The 21,880-nt window shown below is 34.8% G+C and overlaps 2 protein-coding genes across 2 annotated transcripts; both read right to left on the bottom strand.

The window, feature by feature from the left end:
- Nucleotides 1-4,835: 4,835 nt before the first annotated feature.
- Nucleotides 4,836-7,925, bottom strand: LOC120104136 (tryptophan aminotransferase-related protein 2-like). The gene is made up of 4 exons (XM_039114676.2): nt 7,622-7,925; nt 5,751-6,028; nt 5,331-5,632; nt 4,836-5,055 (listed from the first exon to the last, which is right to left on the bottom strand). The coding sequence occupies exons 1-4, from the start codon at nt 7,910-7,912 to the stop codon at nt 4,871-4,873; spliced, it is 1,056 nt and encodes a 351-aa protein (XP_038970604.2). The 5' UTR covers nt 7,913-7,925; the 3' UTR covers nt 4,836-4,870.
- Nucleotides 7,926-12,006: 4,081 nt separating this feature from the next.
- Nucleotides 12,007-19,973, bottom strand: LOC120104135 (tryptophan aminotransferase-related protein 1-like). The gene is made up of 6 exons (XM_039114675.2): nt 19,866-19,973; nt 16,464-16,771; nt 14,984-15,287; nt 13,125-13,402; nt 12,704-13,005; nt 12,007-12,191 (listed from the first exon to the last, which is right to left on the bottom strand). Exons 1-6 carry the CDS (start codon nt 19,971-19,973, stop codon nt 12,007-12,009), a joined length of 1,485 nt encoding a protein of 494 aa, XP_038970603.2.
- Between the last annotated feature and the right edge of the window lie 1,907 nt (nt 19,974-21,880).

The raw sequence follows: 21,880 nt of genomic DNA on the forward strand, positions 1-21,880 counted from the left end.
ACAAGATCACTTATATAGAGCCACAATTCCAATGAATGCAGATATCTTTTGTTGGTTGCTTAATTTGCGTTTCTCCTCCCGGGTTTGAAAAAAATTGAAGGTATAGAGGATTATTGCCAAGGATGGTTGTTTAGCCCTTACCGAAGTCCTTTCTTCCATGCAGCATACATGCGCGAATTGGAAGGAAGGATTGGATTGTTAGTTTCCAAAAAGAATAACATGAGTCTGAGAAAGTTGCTTCTTGTTTGCAATACTTGTTAGAATAAAATGAATTTTTAATTAAATTTTAACAAAAATAATCCAATCATATCAGAGAAATAGTTATCCAAATCTCTAAGAACTCATTTGATTCGTGAAAGAAGGAGAGAGAATGTCAAGCCCCAACTCGATGGCCCGAGTCGAGTGTGTGAGAGATGGTCGTACATCCCCAGGGTTAACACCATATGATATGCAGCCTTTTTTACTCACACATATGTCATTCCAAACTCAGGCACTGGGAGATGCAAATAAACTAATACATTTATTCAAAAGAACATAATGATAATTTATTTGAATTGATTATCGAAGGATCCTTGATATAGAGTACAACTCTGTTATTTATACTGATACGTAACAATTGCCTTAAAAAATAATAACTATCCACTTTGATAGTTGCTTTGCATGTCTAATCGTTACTCCTAGTAGTTCTGGTAACTACTGTCAACTATCTTCCACTATCCACGTATACAAGCACGATCATTCTGCAACACTGGACCGATAGTCATACCTTGTCAACCTTTAACTTATTTTGATGCAACTTGTGTTGGTTGTCTTCCTTCATTCGACCTACAATATTAATTATTATTATAAAATTAATAATTTTATTTATAATTATAACATATTATTATTTTAATATTAATGTATATATTTTTTATTTAAAAATAAGGTAAATAGAAGTAATATATTAAATTATTTCATAATATAACTATAAAGTACATAATGTCTTTTTGTTGTAATTTAAAATTATAATTGAATACTAATATGGAAATAATATGATTAATAATATATTATAATATAATACATAGTAAATACAATATATATATATATCAATATGATATAATATATATAATACTGATATAATGTATTAGATATATTAATATATCAATATTTTCTGCTGGACTAAAGGGTATCTTTGTCCCCATACTTCAGCTTAGGATTATTGCCCTCAGGAGATCTTGGATATCCAATTTTAAGGAGGGATTTTCCATCATAAGTTGGGGGTGCAATTTGAGGAGTGGGGGTGATTTAAGATCATTGCCACATAGGGTCACCATATATGGTACAGCCAAATATGGTGATCTCATTACCTCTACCATCATCACTGTTGATCTTGGGATGATCTTCTCATACCAAATGCCTTAATAAATTTTCCAACTTATTAATTGCCTGGATATAAATAAAGAAGATTGAGCTTTTCTTTCATTCAGTTGTAAGTTCCTCTTTGTAATGTATATTACTGTCAACGTAGAACATCATACTATATTTCAATCTTCTTACTACTGTTCTGGGCTAAAGTTTTACACAGCCCTAGTCAATGCCAGCCTATCCTAGAAACTATCATAATAAACCTCCATAGACTCCGATGCATATCCATGCTTTCTGTATATATTTGAAAAGATGATGATGGTTAAAATACAAAAATCCAATGAATCAGCAATTTGATACTTCATGATCAACGCATATAGCTCAACACTAAAGAGTATAATCAAAGAAAGAATCCAAATTGTCCTATATAATTTTTGATCACCTTAAAGATGTCAATATGTAGGTTTACATTGTAACCGTAAATTTAAATATCGAAAGGTTCTTTTTTGATATATTTAAGAGGCAAATGGATCACACTTAATGGAGAAAGTTGCAGAATCTATTTACGAGAATCAAAAAAATTCCATGATAAAGTTGAACCCCTAGTTTTAGTGTGGCAGAGTTGAACTAATAAATAATATCCTCCTCCATAGTGACCAAGTTTTCCCCCTAATATCCTCTTCCATGGATATGACACGCAATGAGAGTTATTGGTTTTGGTGATTCACAACCTAAAACATATCCAAGGATGAAGGAAATATATAACTATAACAAAAGTTACCATAAATTATACGAATTATAACCCGCTAGAGAAAACAAATAAATATGCATTAACTCTAACTTAGAAGAAAAGGCTTCTACCTCGCGAGGTGGTGGATAACACCAAAATTTCCTTGCTTTCACATTCACTTGATAAATAGATGTTTCATGCAATCCTATTTTTTAGGCCATAAAGGGCTGTCAGAAAATGAAATTATAGCTTCATTCATCTCTTTTGAATTTTTGAATTCATTAAAGAAATATAAAATTTGTTTACCAAAAAAAAAAGAAATCTAAAGTTTCTTAATTAATTGTTTAAAACACCTTATATCCATAAACATTGAACATTTAAAAATTTCCTATTTCTTTTTCTTTTTCTTTCTTGAGTTTTTGGAGAGGAAAGTTGGGAGACCCATCAATTCATTTCAACAGAATAGAAATGTTTACAAAATAGTTTTAAGAAGCATTACTGATTGACAGATACAAGTTTAGAAGATAATTTAGAAGAAGCAACAGAAGCCCATTTTGACATGAAAACCTTAATATTCTTGAGGATAATATTAGTCACCAAGAAGCTTGCCTTCTGAAGGTTCTATTGTTTCTTTAGTCCCAATTCCAATCTTTTCATAAAATCGTACATCCAAAGTACATTCTCCTTTGTTTAAAAATGAAATTACCAACTTTTGTTTTGTATATTAATTGCTTGAGTCAAGCTCTAACCATCAGATACACAAATTGTATGCTAACTCCAACACAACTCATGCTAGATCACTCAAGGAACATAGAAAGTACTTCTTTTCACTATCTGTGATTCACAAAATGTTGAAGAAAGAAAGTTGAGGTGGGATACAACTCATGAAGAGATAGGCGGTTGATTACCAAGTGATGAGAAAAAATAACTTTTCTGTAGAAAGCATATGGAACCTTACAATGTATATACAAAAAAAAAGAACTTGGAAAATATTTTTCCCAAGGAGATTTTAATAGATGGTCCTGGCTTTGAGTTGTCAATATCATAGCATGATTAAACTTTTGCATAGAATCTATTGGGACCAAAAATTTTGTAGGATTTTTGGCTGAAATAAGTCTCTTTTTATTTGTGATGTAATTGGCTTTTTGTTCAACCATTAAACCCTTATCTTTAGATTAATGGGCTAGAATGATCCACATTACTTTCCAATTCACCAGATAGTTTGTGTGTCATTAACAACTACGACATGGATTTTTTTGATTGCCTGGCTAGTAAAAATCTCAACTAGGTGAACCACCGACACTCTCGGCAATGATGCCGGAGTGCCTAGGATGCATATGTTGCTGTATGGGTCGTGCATTCTGACCGCACGGATCGCATGTCCCAACAATACAAATCATGGGTCCCGTACATATGGGTCTCGAAACTTAGAGAAGTTTGATGTTAGTTTTGATTTTTATAATCTTTCTTTATGAGAAGTTTTGATGTTATAAAAAAAGTTAATAGTTAGAGCTTTTCGAGTTAGAATGGAACTTGAAATTCTACAATAAAAGTTGAAGAAAAGAGTCATTTTTTACTACTTATAAATATCCCCATTGAGGCTCATCATATAATTATACTTGAGATACTTAAATTCCTGATTAATGAGAATCCTCTTGTAAGAATTATTCCTACTTTCTCTCTATTCTCTCTCCTTTCCCATTTAGTGGATAAGTAGGATTTCCCAATGAGCATGTAAGAGATGTATCCCTAGAGTGGCCAGTCAAGATATTATTTTCTAGCTGTAGAAGAGAGTAATTGTGCCTGCTCCTCTTCCAACTATCATCCGCTCTATATTGTATGTGCCATAGTATGGTTTCTGCCACATTATAATTGGTTGCATCGACATACTCTTCCACTTTTTAAGTTTTCAGCCCAAGTTCAATCCCTCCTCCCAAAATTAATAAGTTTGGGATGAAAAAGTAAACTCCACATCCCGAAAAAGTAACTTCTTAAAGAGAAGATTTTGTTTTCTGATGGTTACTTTTTTCATGGAAAAACAAAAGGTTCTTTGAGAGAAAAAAGTATATATGTAGAAATGGTCTTTTTCCTTTCCTAGGTTCCTAACACGACTCTGGATCCCCACTACCTGAGTTTGAGTTTTCTCCCTTCCAAGTTCTCTATATACCGGCTCTTAATATTTTGAATCTTGTTTCTAACATTTCACTATGAAGTCTCTTTTGATTCAGAATATATTCAGTTTTAGCTCTAGATCTTGTTAGTTCTTTAGCAGTTTTAGAACCCACTGGCTCTTCTTTTGTTGTCGATGGTTCTCGTTCATGACACCGAGAATTTGCTTACGACACTCACAGAGCCCCTCATTTTGGGAAAATGGGCCATTGGGCCACCTTTCTAAGCAGTGAAGCCTTGAACCGGTCATTGCAATCATGTTGGCTTTAATCAAACATAATAGAGAAGTAGTCATCAAGTTATATATATATATATATATATATATATATATATATATATATATATCAAAATCACCATCATAATAAATGAAACAAATGAAAAAGTATCTAAGAAAGGGAAACGCCCCACGCAGTTATTTATCCAAAAAATGCCGATAGAATTACAATTTGCCGTTAACAACATGCCACACTCTAAGTGCTTGTTAGTTGGTAAGCCTCGAGGAGAGTGGTGCCAAAGAAGTAATTTAGCTAAAAGCTACTGATAAATATTTTGATATCTCCAACATTAGGGAAGTAATGCTCCCACCGAGGTGAAAAGAAACTATTGTCATCAACAACAAGCAGGGACTCAATGAAGGGACGAAAGCCTTTCAGTGAAAAGATCAAATGTCTCATCTCGATCTATCATGCTAACTCGGGTATAGTTGGGACTTGCTCCAAAATAACTCCCACCTCGAGTAAGGATCTTGTGGGTCCTTAAAAAGCTCGCACAATCTTCTATTCCTTCTTTTTCACATTTCAACCATGCAAAGGCTGTAAAACAAAAGGATTAAGAAAAATGAAGAAGAACAGAGAAACTTAAGTCAAATATAAGAAGCTGAAATTTATGTTACTTCTATCAAATAAACTAGTTACTTAGACTAGTCATAGATAGTTTCCTTCTGAAGTCAACAAGTTAATCAAGACTGGTATTTAGAGCGAAGCAGAAGCAAACTAGCTTACAAAATATTCATCAAAGCCTAATCTAACTTGCACTTCCAATTTTGAACATGAGAAACAGGTAAGTTTTAAGAACTATAGTCACATACCAGGAAGAGTTTCAGCCTTCTCCCCGGTGAACTTGCAAGTTTCAGATGGGAACTCCGGCAAGCTAAAGATTTTTGAGGCTTTGACAGCTTCTCGTAACTTCTTCCACCGATCGACTGGAAGACGCCGGCCAAAATCGAAGAGCTTGTTTGGGTTTTCAGGGATTGGATGCTCATAGCTATCTGAGACTACTTTAAAAATCTTTGCTACCTGAATCTGTGAGACTTTGGACACTCCAATGGTGCTTCGATCTATAAATTTGGTCATCTTCTGAGCAACAGCAGTGTCCTTCACTAGAGCCCACCTGTTTAACAAAGACCTCAACTAAATTAGAGAAGTTTGCTCATTCAATTTAACCATAGATTATTGAAAAGAAACCATCCTAATTTTATGGAAAATAGAAATTGAAGAGGCATAGCTACCCAAGACGAGATCCAGCATGGCCAATGCTCTTTGAGACAGTAAAGATCGAGATGTCATGATCTGCTGGGTTAGTAATTGGTGTATATTGAGGCCAATAGTAGGCCAGGTCATGGATTGTCTTCCCACCCTCAGACTTCAAGACTGCTTGCCTTCGAAAGCCATCAAGGTTGCTAGGAGAACAAACCAACTCAATATATGCATCACCCTTAAATGTGCATGCATCCCCAGCCCATCGAAAAAGTCCAGATCGAAGGTAATCCATCAGCGGTGCATATGTCTGCAATTGAAAATTTTGTTAAATTTGATCAGAGAAAATTATTTTCCAATAACTTATCAATGTAAAACCACAAGAGAAGCTCAATCATCTATGCTCCCAAATTTATGCAGTCTTGTCAAGTCAACAGATCGTTAGGGCTATCATCATATCCATAGGTTGTGTCTATTTGAAATTAAACTAAGTTAGAACATATTAGGGTCAATTTGGATAATCCAGTAGGATTGGACTGAATATCCTACCAAAATTCATGGCTAAGGCAGCCCATTTAAGCATGGTTCAATCAACCAAATATATCCCGGCCCAAATCCTATAGGAAGAGAAAAATGATCTCTATGGATTTTTTTTTCTCTTGCAGACCAATAGGCCCATAGGCCAGAATTTAAACTAGGATTTGATGTGTCTTTAGAAAATGAGAGCCAAAGAGACCAATAGGATAGATTTCTGCAGGATTTTTAGCCTAATTCTATAGAAATATCCAAATAGGCCTTTAGCATGCTATAGATCTTGTGTACAAAACTAAACTAAACATATTGTATTAAGGCTTTTCCAACATAAAATTATCAGAAGATAAATTGATGGAAGATATTGTGAGAATTAGTAGAAGCACTCCTCTCAGGGAAGAAAAGAATTATCAGAATCTACGACAATGAAACTATGAAACGGGCAAATGAAGAATAGCTACATTAAAAAATTTAGATGAAAAACAAATACTGACACCTTGTTGGAGAAGAGCCATTCTCTTATGCTATTTATATTAGATTTAATAGCTTGTTGTAAAACAACATAGCAATTTATTTATATAAGGCTAATTAACTCAATCGGGTTATAAATCCATTAATCAAATATTTACTCGGGGAAAAAGTAATGAGTGCATCATGGTTGATCTCTATCCAACTTTCATTAATTTTGCAGGGCATTTTTTGTTAAAAAAAGTAATGGGAACCCCCTCACATCTATTACATACTCTTTGATATAGACACCAGTGCAAGTACAAAGTGTGGATACTTGCTGAACTGTCATATTCTTTCATGTCTTAAAAAAAAGAGTGTCAATTCTTCTAGCTTTTTATATTTTTCTCACATATCTATATAAATTTGATATATAGTAGTCATTCCTAAATGTTTGAAGCAAGTACTTTAAAATAAACTGAAGTACAAAACATCAACTCCTATATAGATAGAAAACATGAAGGGTTCTATGCCTGATATATATTATTGATCTTTTTTTGTTCAATCTAAACTTTTGAGACTTAACAAATGTATGATATTCATAATATTGCTTTGTCATTTCTTTCTTGTTAAACATTTTTCTTGGCTATAAAATAGCAAAGCAATATTATTTTTTTAAAGAATAATTACATATATGTAAACCTTACCAAAAAAATATCAAGTAAGTTTTAGTTTATAGCGATATTCTTTTTTTCTTGATGATAAAGGAGGCCGCAAAACCGGCCACCCGGATATCAATATTACTTTTAATGATTAGTTTTCTGTTCATAAACTATATCTTAGATAGAACTAATACCCTTTAATTTATTGCTAGTCATATATTTTACCTAAGCATCAAATTTGGTGCAATGCAAGTTGAGATTACCAAGTAGTAAGGGACGGCAGACACAACGTTCATTGGGCTGGGGGTATCCGATGGTGATAAAGCATAGATTGCAGCTTGCAAGAGCTGGCTCGAGCCTGTGCCAACAATTAGGTATCGATCCTCGGTCACAGCGTTGCCTACGAGCTTGTGAAGGCGTCGTATCTCTCGAGCAAACTCGGGTTCAAGAAACCAGCAAAAGTTGGTCACGTCCGAGAAATAACTTATCGTCTGCCAACTCGAAATAGTGATGGCCCCTTGATCCCCCATCCCTTTCCAAAATGACTCGTACATGGTTGGGTCTCCACTGCATCATTTGTTTGACATCAGAATTGTTATAATCAATGCTCTACATAGAGATGTGGTCTCTTGACCTCATCTTTTTCCCCATATGTAGTTACTATGTTTGGTTAGGCTATATACAAGTTGCATATACAGCTTATTTAGCATGTTTGTGCAGTCTATACGCAGCTCTCTTGACAATATATGTAAATATTAAAAATGTAGAGGAGTTTAATAACCAGTTTGATCCTTTCTTTGATTGGAATTCAATACATGGTCTCTTGACCATTAGCATTTAATTCTTGGTAATGGACACTTTTATTACATATACTCACAATAGTTCTTACACACAGTTATATCAACCCTTCACATAGTTATTTGTTCCTGCACATACTTATATCCATATGTACAACATTACTTATAACAATATATATATGTATATATATGTGTATATATATCTATATATATTATGGTAAAACAACGTAAAACGGTTAGGAACTTGGAATTAAACTCAACATGGACTAAAAGATGTGATCCGGTCATATGTACCAACATATGTGCCCATATATGTTATAGGATTTTATAATGTTAGGAAATTTCAAAGAAAATATGAAATTATATAAAAATTTGAAAAATAATTAGGATAATTAAGAATAACAAGACAAATATGGCACAATTATTGTTTCTATGTATCTATTCCGGTCAACAGTATCATGGCTTCTAGCACCATAATTAACAAATTAACTTTAAATATCTGATCAAAAAATTGTTCAATTTTGGAACAAAATGTATACCATGAATGTTTGTTGCCTTTTAGAACATGAATGTTGTTCTCTTTCACAAAAAAAATCTGTTTGGATATTCCTACAAGATTGTATTGAAAATTTTATAGGAATCGAATCTATTGGCCTATCTAGCTTGTATTTTTTTGGAGTTTGTCTAAACCCAGTCTAGATTTTAGTTTTGGACTGCAGGAAAAAAATCTCTCTCTCTCTCTCTCTCTCTCTCTCTCTCTCTATATATATATATATATCTATATATATATATATATATATATCTATATCTATATATATATATATATCTATATATATATATATATATATATATATATATATATATATATATATATATATATATATATATATATATATATATATATATATATATATATATATATATATATATATATATATATATATTGGATATGTGTTGGATGGAGGTTTGGTATTTTTTCAACTGCAAGATCTCATCCCCAACTTCACCTTCGGTGAGGGCATCCAACCAAACCAACAAAAACTAAAGCGTGGGGGGTGGTGAGGATAATCACGCATCGAGATTAACGATGGAGTCCTTGGAGGTGGGGGGGCTTGCCGTTGGTGTTGCTGATGACAGTCTCTTGATTCGCAGCCATGTTCCTCGTCCATGGAGATGACGTGCAATAAGAGTTATTGGTTTTGGTGATTCACAAACTAAAACATAGTCAAGGATGAAGGAAATATATAACTATAACAAAAGTTACCATAAATTATATGAATTATAACCCGCTAGAGAAACCAAATGAACATGCATTACCTCTAACTTAGTACAAAAGGCTTCTGCCTCCCCAGGTGATAGATAACACCAAAATTTCTTTGCTTTCACATTCACTTGATAAATAGATGTTTCATGCAATCCTATTTTTTAGGCCATAAAGGGCAGTTAGAAAATGAAATTATAGCTTCATTCATGTCTTTTCAATTTTTGAATTCATTAAAGAAATCTAAAGTTTGTTTATCAAAAAAAAAAGAAATCTAAAGTTTCTTAATTAGTAGTTTAAAACACCTTATATCCATAAACATTGAACATTTAAAAATTTAATGTTTCTTTTTCTTTTTCTTTCTTGAGTTTTTGGAGAGGAAAGTTGGGAGCCCATCAATTCATTTCAATAGAATTGAAATGTTTACAAAATAGTTTTAAGAAGCATAACTGATCGACAGATACAAGTTTAGAAGATAATTTAGAAGAAGCAACAGAAGCCCATTTTGACATGAAAACCTTGATATTCTTGAGGATAATATCAACCACTAAGAAGCTTGCCTTCTGAAGGTTCTATTGTTTCTTTAGTTCCAATCCCAACCTTATAATTAAACTGTACATCCAAAGTAGATTCGCCTTTGTTTGAAAATGAAATTACCAACTTTTCTTTTGTATATTTACTCCTTGAGTCAAGCTCTAACTATTAGATACACAAATTGTATGCTAACTCCAACACAACGCCTGGTGGATCAGTCAGAGAACATAAAAAGTACTTCTTTTCACTATCTGTGATTCACAAAATATTGAAGAGAGGAAGTTGAGGTGGGATACAACTCATGAAGAGATAAGCGGTTCATTACCAAGTGATAAGAAAAAAAACTTTTCCATAGAAAGCATAACGAACCTTACAACGTATATACAAATAAAAAAAAGGAACTTGGAAAATATTTTTCCCAAGGATATTTTAGTGGATAGTCCTGGCTTTGAGTTGTTAATACCATAGCATGATCGAACTTTTGCAAAGAATCTCCTAGGACCAAAAATTTTGTAGAATTTTTGGCTACAATATGTCTCTTTTTGTTAGTGATGTATTTGGCTTTTTGTTCAACCATTGAACCCTTGTCTTTAGGTTAATGGGCTAGAATGTGCCACATTACTTACCAATTCATTAGATAGTTTGTGTGTATTAACAACTAGGACATGAATTTTTTTGATTGCCTAGCCAGTAAAAATCTCAACCAGGTGATCCACCGACACTCTCAGCAACGATGTTGGAGTGCCTAGGGTACACATGCAGCCGCATGGGTCATGGATTCTGACCGCACGGATTGCATGTCCCGATAATACAAATCACGGGTCCCATACATATGGGTCTCGAAACCCAATATAAGTTTAGTCTTATTAGAAAAGTTTGATTTAGTTTCGATTTTTATAAACTTTCTTTATGAGAACTTTTGATATTATAAGAAAAGTTAATAGTTAGAGCTTTTCGAGTTAGAATGGAACTTGAAATTCTACAATAAAAAGTTGAAGAAAAGAGTCATTTTGTACTACTTATAAATATCCCCATGGAGGCTCATCTTATAATTATACTTGAAATACTTAAATGACTGATTAATGATAATTCTCTTGTAAGAATTATTCCTGCTTTCTTTTTATTCTCCCTCTTTTCCCATTTAGTAGATTCGTAGGATTTGCGAGTGAGCATGTAAGAGATGTATCCCTGGAGTGGCCAGTCAAGATAGTATTTTCTAGCCTTACAAGTGAGTAATTGCACCTGCTTCTCTTCCAACTATCATCCTCTCTATATTGTATTTGCCATAGTAAGGTTTCTGCCATGTTTTTCATGGAAAAGCAAAAGGTTCATTGAGAGAAAAAAAGTATATATCAAGAAATGGTCTTTTTTCCTTCCTAGCTTTCCAACATGACTCTGGATCCCCACTTCCTGAATGTGAGTTTTCTCCCTTCCAAGTTCTCAGTATGCCAGCTCTTAATATTTTGAATCGTTGCTTCTAACATTTTACCATGAAGTCTCTTTTGATTAAGAACATATTCAGTTTTAGCTCTAGATCTTGTTAGTTCTTTAGCTGTTTTAGAACACACTAGCTCTTCTTTTGTAGTCGATGGTTCTCATTCATGACACATTGAATTTGCTTACGCCACTCACAGAGCCCCTCATTTTGGGGGAAAAAGGCCATTTGGCCACCTTTCTAAGCAATGAAGCCTTGATCCAGTCACCGCAATTATGTTGGCTTTAATCAAACAAAATAGAGAAGAAGTCATCAAGTTTTATATATATATATATATATCAAAAACACCATCATAATAAATGAAACAGATGAAAAAGTATCTAAGCGAGCGAAATACCCCAAGCAGTTATTTATCCCAAAAATGCCGATAGAATTACAATTTGCCGTTAACAACATGCCACACTCTTAGTGCTTGTTAGTTGGTAAGCCTCGGGAAGAGTGGTGCTAAAGAAGTAATTTAGCTAAGAGCTGCTGATAAATATTTTGATGTCTCCAACATTAGGGAAGTAATGCTCCCACCGAGGTGAAAAGAAAGTATTGTCATCAACAACAAGCAGGAGCTCAATGAAGGGATGAAAGCCTTTCAATAAAAAGATCAAATGTCTCGTCTCGATCTATCATGCTAACCCGGGTATAGTTGGGACCTGCTCCAAAATAACTCCCACCTCGAGTAAGGATCTTGTGGCTCCTTAAAAAGCTCGCACAATCTTCTATTCCTTCTTTTTCACATTTCAACCATGCAAATGCTGTAAAACAAAAGGATTAACAAAAAAAAGAAGAAGAATAGAGAAAATTAGGTCAAATAAAAGAAGCTGAAATTTATGTTACTTCTATCAAATAAACTACCTACTTAGACTAGTCATAGATAGTTTCCTTCTGAAGTCAATGAGTTAATCAAGGAATTTTCATAGCAAGAACACCTAAACAGTTATTCTATTCATGATAATAACCTAAACATGTTATTTAAAACATGACAAGAGTAATTAAGCTGAGATGGAGATCGAATATGCTGTATTCCTTCGATATGTGTGCTAAAATTTTAAGTATTTAAATTCTAAATAATGAAAAAAAATCCATGTATTCGCAAGGAGATGACGGTCTATATAAATAGGATCTCACGCATTGATGAGACCAAAGCGACTGGTACGTAGAGCAGAAGCAAACTAGCTTACGAAATATTCATCAAATCCTAATCTAACTTGCACTTCCAATTTTGAACATGAGAAACAGGTATGTTTTAAAAGTTGCAGTCACATACCAGGAAGAGTTTCAGCCTTCTCCCCAGTGAATTTGCAAGTTTCAGATGGGAACTCCGGCAAGCTAAAGATGCCTGAGGCTTTGACAGCTTCTCGTAACTTCTTCCACCGATTGACTAGAAGGCGCCTGCCAAAATCGAAGAGCTTGTCTGGGTTTTCAGGGATTGGATTCTCATAGCTATCCGAGACTACTTTAACAATCTTTGCTGCTCGAATCTGTGAGACTTTGGACACTCCAATTGTGTTTAGCTCTATAAATTTGGTCATGTTCCGAGCAACAACGATGTCCTTCACTAGAGCCCACCTGTTTAACAAGGACCTCAACTAAATTAGAGAAGTTTGCCTCATTCAATTTAACTATAGATTATTGAAAAGAAACCATCCTAATTTTATGGAAGATAGAAATGGAAGAGGCATAGCTACCCAAGACGAGATCCAGCATGGCCAATGCTCTTTGAGACAGTAAAGATCGAGATGTCATGATCTGCTGGACTAGTAATTGGTGTATATTGAGGCCAATAGTAGGCCAGGTCATGAATTGTCTTCCCACCCCCAGACTTCAAGATTGCTTGCCTTAGAAAGCCATCAGGGTTGCTAGGAGAGCAGACTAACTCAATATATGCATCACCCTTAAACATGCATGCATCCCCAGCCCATCGAAAAAGTCCAGATCGAAGGTAATCCATCAGCGGCGCATATGTCTGCAATTGAAAAGGTTGTTAAATTTGATCAGAAAAAAATATTTTCCAGCGGCTTATCAATCTAAAACCACAAGAGAAGCTCAATCATCTATGCTCTCTAATTTATGCAGTCTTGTCAAGTCAGCAAATCATTAGGGCTATCATCATATCCATAGGTCGTGTCTATTTGAAATTAAACTAAGTTAGAACATATTTGGGTCAATTTGGATAATCCAGCAAGATTAGATTGAATATCCTACCAAATTCATGGCTAAGGCCGCCCATTTAAGCATGGCTCAATCAACCAAATATATCCCAGCACAAATCCTATAGAAAGAGAAAAATGATCTCTATGGATTTTTTTTCTCTTGCAGACCGATAGGCCCATAGGCTGGAATTTAAATTGGAATTTGATGGGTCTTTAGAAAATGAGAGCCATATGAACCAATAGGACATATTTCTGTAGGATTTTTAGCTTAATTCTGTAGAAATATCCAAATAGGCCTTTAGTATGCCTTAGATCTTGTGTACGAAACTGAACAAAACATATTGTATTATCGCTTTTCCAGCATAACATTATTAGAAGATAAATTGATGGAAGATATTGTCAGAATTAGCAGAAGCTCTCCTCTCAGAAAAAAAAAGAATTATCAAAAGCTAAGACAATGAAACTATGAATCAGACAAATGAAGAATATTTACATTAAAAAATTTAGATCAAAAACAAACACTAACACCTAGTTGGAGAAGAGTCATTCTCTTATACTATTTATATTAGATTTAATAGATTGCTGGAAAACAACATAGCAATTAACTTATATAAGGCTAATCAACTCAATCGGGTTATAAATCCATTAATCACATATTTACTCGGGAAAAAAGTAATGAGTGCATCATGGTTGATCTCTATCCAACTTTCATTAATTTTATGGTGCATATTTTGTTAAATAAAGTAATGGGAACCACCTCACATCTATTACATGCTCTTTGATATGGACATTAGTGCAATTATAAAGTGTGGATACCTGTTGAAGTGTCATATTCTTTTATGTCTCAAAAAAAAGAGTGTCAATTCTTCTAGCTTTTTATATTTTTCTCACATATCTATATAAAATTGATATATAGTAGTCATTCCTAAGTGTTTGAAGCAAGTACTTTAAAATAAACTGAAGTACAAAACATCAACTCCGATATAGATAGAAAACATGAAGGGTTCTAAGCCTGATATATATTATTGATCTTTTCTGTTCAATCTAAACTTTTGAGACTCAACAAATGTATGATATTCATAATATTGCTTTGTCATTTCTTTCTTGTTAAACATTTTTTTTGGTTATAAAATGGCTAAGCAATATTATTTTTAAAGAACAATTATATATATGTAAACCTTACCAAAAAAATATCAAGTATTAGTTTATAGCAATATTTTTTTTCTTGACGATAAAGGAGGCTGCAAACCGGCCACCCGGATATCAATATTACTTTTAATGATCAATTTGCTGTTCATAAACCTTATCTTAGATAGAACTAATACCCTTTAATTTATTGCTAGTCATATTTTTTACCTAAGCATCAAATTTGGTGCAATGCAAGTAGAGATTACCGAGTAGTAAGGGACGGCAGACACAACATTCATTGGGTTGGGGGTATCCGATGGTGATAAAGCATAGACTGCAGCTTGCAAGAGCTGGCTCGAGCCTGTGCCAACGATTAGGTATCGATCCTCAGTCACAGCGTTGCCTACGAGCTTGTGAAGGCGTCGTATCTCTCGAGCAAACTCGGGTTCAAGAAACCAGCAAAAGTTAGTCACGTCCGAGAAATAACTTATCGTCTGCGAACTCGAAATGGTGATGGCCCCTTGATCCCCCATCCCTTTCCAAAATGACTCGTACATGGTTGGGTCTCCACTGCATCATTTGTTTGACATCAGAATTGTTATAATCAATGCTCTACATAGAGATGTGGTCTCTTGACCTCATCTTTTTCCCCACATGTAGTTATTATGTTTGGTTAGGCTATATACAAGTTGCATATACAGCTTATTTAGCATGGTTGTGCAGTCTATATGCAGCTCTCTTGACAATATATGTAAAGATTAAAAATGTAGAGGAGTTTAATACCCGGTCTGATCCTTTCTTTGATTGGACTTCAATACATGGTCTCTTGGCCATTAGCATTTAATTCTTGGTAATCAACACTTTTTATTACATATACTCATAATAGTTCTTACACACAGTTATATTAACCCTTCACATAGTTATATGTTCCTGCACATACTTATATCCATATGTACAACATTATTTATAACAATATATATATATATAGTGATATAACTACGTATAGCGATTAGGGACTTGGAATTAAACTCAACATGGACTAAAAGTTGTGATCCGGTCAATGGAGGGACCGGCTATTAAATACATCAAAAATATATCACTCATATGTGCCAACATATGCGCCTATATATGATATAGGATTTTATAAAGTTAGGAAATTTCAAAGAAAATATGAAATTATATAAAAATTTGAAAAATAATTAGGATAATTAATAATAATAAGACAAAGATGGCCGAATTATTGTTTTTATGTATTTATTCCGGTCAACGGTATCATGGCTTCTAGCACCATAATTATTAACTTTAAATATCTGATCAAAATTGGCCAATTTTGGAACAAAATGTATACCATGAAAGTTTGTTGCCTTTTAGAACATGAATTTTATTCTTTTTCAAAAAAAAAAAAATCTGTTTGGATATTCCTACAAGATTGTGTTGAAAATTTTATAGGAATCGGATCTTTTGGCCTATCTAGCCCGTATTTTTTAGGAGTTTGTCTAAAACCAGTCAAGATTTTAGTTTTGGGCTGCAGGAAGAAAAATCTCTCTCTCTCTCTCTCTCTCTCTCTCTCTCTCTCTATATATATATATATATATATATATATATATATATATTCTATTGGATATGTGTTGGATAGAGGTTGGGTATTTTTTCAACTGCAAGATCTCATCCCCAACTTCACCTTCCGTGAGGGCATCCAACCAAACCAACAAAAACTAAAGCGCGGGGGGTGGTGAGGATACTCACGCATCGAGATTAACAACGGAGTCTTTAGAGGCGGGAGGCTTGCCGCTGGTGTTGCTGATGACAGTCTCCTGCTTCGCGACCACGTTCTCGTTATTCTGCTCCATCCCTTTCGTCTCCCTCTCTTCTTCTTCTTCTTCTTCTTCTTCTTCTTCTACCCTTCGGATCTCCCCACGGGCCTCTTTATATATAAAGAGAAGGGCATATGCCAGATTCGGCAAGACATGGGTAGCATTTAGTGTCAACAAATAAGCCCAGGATTTCATTTCCCTTCTGGCTTCTTTTGGCAAGTATCTTGGATTAGATTTTATCTGATATCATTTTTTGCACCCTTATCCTAGAGCACCAAATAAGATATGCACATGATCGCTAATATAGAAACACAATTCCAATTAATGCGGATATCTTTTATTGGTTTCTTAATCTCCGTTTCTCCTCCCGGGTTTGAAAAAAATTGAAGGAATAGAGGATTATTGCCAAGGATGGTTGTTTAACCCTTAAAGAAGTCCTTTCTTCCATGCAGCATACATGCGCCAATTGGAAGGAAGGATTGGATTGTTAGTTTCCAAAAAAGATAACATGAGTTTGAGAAAGCTACTTCCCGTTTGTAATGCTTGTTGGAATAAAATAAATTTTTAATTCAATTTTAACAAAAATAATCCAATCATATCAGAGTAATAGCAATCCAAATCTCTAAGAACATGTTTGGTTCGTGAAAAAGGAGAGAGAATGTCATGCCCTGAAAAGATGGCCCGAGCCGAGCATGAGAGAGATGGTCGTACATCCCCAGGGTTAACCCCATATGATATGCAGCCTTTTTTATTCAAACACATGTCATTCCAAACTCAGGCACTGGTAGTAGCAAATAACTAATACTCAAAATAAGATAAAGGTAATTTAATTGAATTAATTATTGGAGGATCCTTGATATTGAGTACAACTCTATTATTTATACTGATACATAACAATTTTCTTAAGGAATAATAACTATCCACCTCGATAGTTGCTTTGCATGTCTGATCTTCACTCCTAATAGTCCTAGTAACAATTGTCAACCATCTTCCACTATCCACGTATACAAGCATGATCATTCTGCAACACTAGACCAGTAGTCATACCACATCAACCTTTAACTTATTTTGACACAACTTGTGTTGGTTGTCTTCCTTCATCCGACCTATAATGTTAATTATTATAACAAAATTAATATTTTTATTTATAATCATAACATGTTATTATTTTAATACTAATATATATTTTGTTTGAAAAATAAGGTAAATAGAAGTAATATATTAAACTATTTCATAATATAACTATAAAGTACAATAATGTCTTTATGTTATAATTAAAATTATAATTGAATACTAATATAAAAATAAAATGATTAATCATATATTATAATATAATATATAGTAAATACAATATATGTTCTATCAATATGATATAATATATATAATACTGGTATAATGTATTAGATATACTGATATACCAATTTTTTCTGCTAGACTAAAGGGTATCTTTGTCCCCATATTTCAGCCTACGATTATTGCACTAGGGAGATCTTGGATATCCGATTTTAAGAATAGATTTTCCGTCATTAAGTTGGGGCGTAATTTGAGGAGTGGGGGTAATTTAAGAGCATTGCCACATAAGGTCACTATATATGGTACAACCAAATATGGTGATCTCATTACCTCTACCTTCATCATTATTGATCTTAGGATGATCTTCCTATACCAAATGCCTTGAAGAATTTCCCAACTTATTAATTGCCTGGGTATAAATAAAGAAGATTGAGCTTTTCTTTCATTCAGTTGTAAGTTCCTCTTTGCAATGCATATTACTAACAACATAGAACATCATACTATATTTCGATCTTCTTACTACTGTTCTGGGCCAAAGTTTTATGCAGCCCTAGTCAATGCCATCCCGTCATAGAAACTATCATAATAAACCTCCGTAGACTCCGATAGGTATCTATGCTTTCTTTATATACTTGAAAAGATGATGATGGTTAAAATACAAAAGCCCCCTAAATCAACAATTTGAAACTTCATGATCAATGTAGATAGTCAAGACTAAAGAGTATAATCAAAGAAAGAATCCAAATTGTCCCATATAATTTTTGATCACTTTAAAAATGTCAACATGTAGGTTTACAATGTAACCGTAAATTTAAATATCGAACTGTTCTTTTTGATATATGCATGAGGCAAATGGATCACACTTCATGGAGAAAGATGTAGAATCTATTTAAGAGATTCAAAAATATACCATGATGAAGTTAAACCCCTAGTTTTAGTGTGGCAGAGTTAAACTAATAAATAATATCCTCCTTCATAGTCACAACATTTTCCCCCTAAATTCCTCCTCCAGGGAGATGACGTGCAATGAGAGTTATTGGTTTTGGTGATTCAGAAACTAAAACATAGTCAAGGATGAAGGAAATATATAACTATTACACAAGTTACCATAAATTATATGAATTATAACCCGCTAGAGAAAACAAACAAACATGCATTACCTCTAACTTAGTACAAAAGGCTTTTGCCTCCCAAGGTGTCGATAACACCAAAATTTCCTTGCTTTCACATTCACCTGATAAATAGATGTTTCGTTCAATCCTATTTTTTAGGAAGCATAACTAATTGACAGATACAAGTTCAGAAGATACCTCTTCTCCGATGTCTCCGACCTTCCGAGGCCAAATATAATTTTCGAAAAGTCCATGAAGAAATTTGTGAAGACCACTTGGGGGGCGGGGCCTTAGCTTACAAGATCGTATAACAAGGCTACCACTGACCGACCATCTAGAGGAAATCAACTGACTTTGTAAGGAGGTGAGACCAATGCCAGCATCACACAAATATTCAATGGCAGCCGGTGGCCTTGCTCACATCGATCAGCGCTTCTTGGCCCTTCGCCTAATGGGGATGGACATCCTCGGACCGTTCCCATAAGCAACCGGAAAAAAAAGTTTCTAATAGTGGCCATCAACTGTAGCACCAAGTGGGTCAAGGTCGAGTTATTGGCCCATATCACCAAGTGAATGCTTTCTTAAAATCTCAAGTCCCCACCTCAGCTAGGCAAGGCTCTGACGATCTCTTAGCGATGACTTAGCAAGACCGAGACTGAGGGACAAGGCCCCAATAATTTTTCGACAATAAGTTCCCTCGAAAGGGCTGATCTAGATGGTCATCGAGATGATTGCATGTTGCATCGAGCAGCTCAGCTTGGTGAAATTACATACATCATAGAAGTTAGAGCAAAGATGAGACAGAAAGTTATAAAGAATAACTTTTATTCATTGCTTTAATTACAGTGGTGTTAGTTTTACAATTGAGCAACTTTACAAGGAACATGGCCTAAGACACTACAGATAGCTCGGATAAAGCAGTTGCCAACCAAGAAACCATACTTCATCTCAGTCGCCACTTCAACCTCATCAAGAAGCAACTCGATGATGGCTGGATCTTCACTGACTACAACATCCAGAAGGAGTCCAACCTCCATCTCGCACTATGGCTCCTCAAGAAGGCCGAGGCAATCAAGTGGAAGTCCTCAGCCGAGCAATCTTTGGGGACTCAATGATGTCCCGATGAGCTCGGCCAAAGGCTCACATTCTATTGCTTGGGTGGCCTTTCTTCAGCCTCCGCATTCTGATGTCGGACAATCTGCAGCTCCATCGAGAGCTTAGAGATCTTGAGCTCCACCTTTTTCGCTTTGATTTCAGTCACCCTCGAGAGCGCATCTATCTTAGTCGCCCTCCAGTGGATGACCGCTTTCTGTGGCATCCTACCGCGTACATGCCCCTGCTAGCTTCAACCTTAGCCACCCTCTCCATGGCTCGTTGAAGGGCCTCAAGGTGGTCTAGAAGCCACTCTATCGATGAAGGATCCATGGTGACTGGGCAAGGGAGAAGGAAGATAGAGAGGAGGAAGATGGAAGCTGTTCCATCCACGAGGGGTGACCCCCCTCTCCTTTTATAGAGTTCCTGGATGACCGAGATCATGCCATCTCGCCTGATCACTCGCCATGTGTTAAGCTTTCTGAGCCTTGGTGGTCCACATTCATTTTTGGAAGCTTTCTGGGCCCTCGATGTTATTCGCTCATAAAAGCAGCATAAAGTTCAACAAAGTGAATGCATTGGAAGGTGAGTCTGAGGAAAATTCCTCGGAATGATGAAAGTGAGCATGCACAACATCATCCACACCTTCATGAGGCAAACGGGCACCGTTGGTAGATCATCCTAGATGCATAGCCATGGTCATGCTGAGATTGGGAGGTAAGTGACCGATGACCCTACCTCAACTCGTTTGTCATCCTACCTCCATGAACTGATGATAGCCCGCATGCCATCTTGCCCTGGCAGACCATTGACTCATATAATGACTTACATAAAGCCCACATTAGCCTCACGTTAACCTGCTTCGAACGTGTCACGTTCTAGATTCAGAGCATGATTTGTCACGGCCTAAATTCGGAGCATGACATGGCCATGCTACTGAGGGGTCTAACCCACGATAACACGAAACCAAACATTTCATTTAAAATTTCAAATCCATCTTAGCTTTCAAATTCATCTCAAAGAAAATAAATAAAAGTTTAATTTTATTATTTATTAAATACAACCAATATTGGTTCAGAGCATCTACATCAAACATAAATATAAATCCATAAACTCCAATTCTCTTCACAGTGATGCAAAAGACAGATTACATGGAATATTTATATTGTTTTAGGGTCCCTCACAATGAATATGAGTCGCAAACACCTCTAGAATTCAACTCAAACAGAAAATTAATAAATATCTAGACTTTGGTAATGAATCTTATGCCTTGCAAGCAAAAATGTGCTTTTCGAGACACTTAACAACCATAGCTGCCATCAAATTATATTGATAGTATGGGGCATTATTAAATAACTCCTCGACCTAATTAGACACTTTGAACTAACAAGGTTTTCTACTATTGGATTACAATTTAGTGATCAGGATTCTTCAATTGATAAGTATATACTCGGCAAAATTAATATTATAGCCTTGAGTTTTCAACCACAACTTTCTCATCTAACCTCTATGATTCAAGTTGTGTTAGAAAGCTTACTCGATATAGAAAATTCTATTGTGAATAGGAAATTTTTTGAATTTTCTACTATATATATTGCATATTACCACTCTAGTGCCGCCATATAATCACACTTAACAATAATATGAGGCTTGTTGGTGATCATCCATGATTTTATTTTATTTTATTTTTCTGCTGACCCTTTTCCTTAAGTATAAATTTCAAGACACGTTGTATCATGTATGCTTTTAATGAGTAGTATGATATGTTGATTTTGGCGTGAGCTGATACATAGAATAGGGATCCCACAATATATGGTTTTTTATAGATAATTATTTTATATCTCTTACATCA

The sequence above is a fragment of the Phoenix dactylifera genome, chromosome 1, assembly GCF_051530095.1.
Source record: "Phoenix dactylifera cultivar Ajwa chromosome 1, Ajwa_hap1_PhDact_Kaust_v1.1, whole genome shotgun sequence".
In the NCBI taxonomy this organism is placed as follows: Eukaryota; Viridiplantae; Streptophyta; class Magnoliopsida; order Arecales; family Arecaceae; genus Phoenix; species Phoenix dactylifera.

Bases quoted from the DNA above. Each gene is read 5' to 3' on its own strand.
- LOC120104136 (XM_039114676.2), bottom strand. From the start codon at position 7,912: ATGTACGAGTCATTTTGGAAAGGGATGGGGGATCAAGGGGCCATCACT. The intron at 5,633-5,750 runs GTAGCTATGCCT...TTTGTTAAACAG, and splicing joins CATGCTGGATCTCGTCTTGG to GTGGGCTCTAGTGAAGGACA. The intron at 5,056-5,330 runs GTATGTGACTAT...TTTGTTTTACAG, and splicing joins GAAGGCTGAAACTCTTCCTG to CCTTTGCATGGTTGAAATGT.
- LOC120104135 (XM_039114675.2), bottom strand. From the start codon at position 19,973: ATGGAGGTTGGACTCCTTCTGGATGTTGTAGTCAGTGAAGATCCAGCC. The intron at 16,772-19,865 runs GTTGGCAACTGC...AAATGATATCAG, and splicing joins AGATGAAGTATGGTTTCTTG to ATAAAATCTAATCCAAGATA. The intron at 13,006-13,124 runs GTAGCTATGCCT...CTTGTTAAACAG, and splicing joins CATGCTGGATCTCGTCTTGG to GTGGGCTCTAGTGAAGGACA.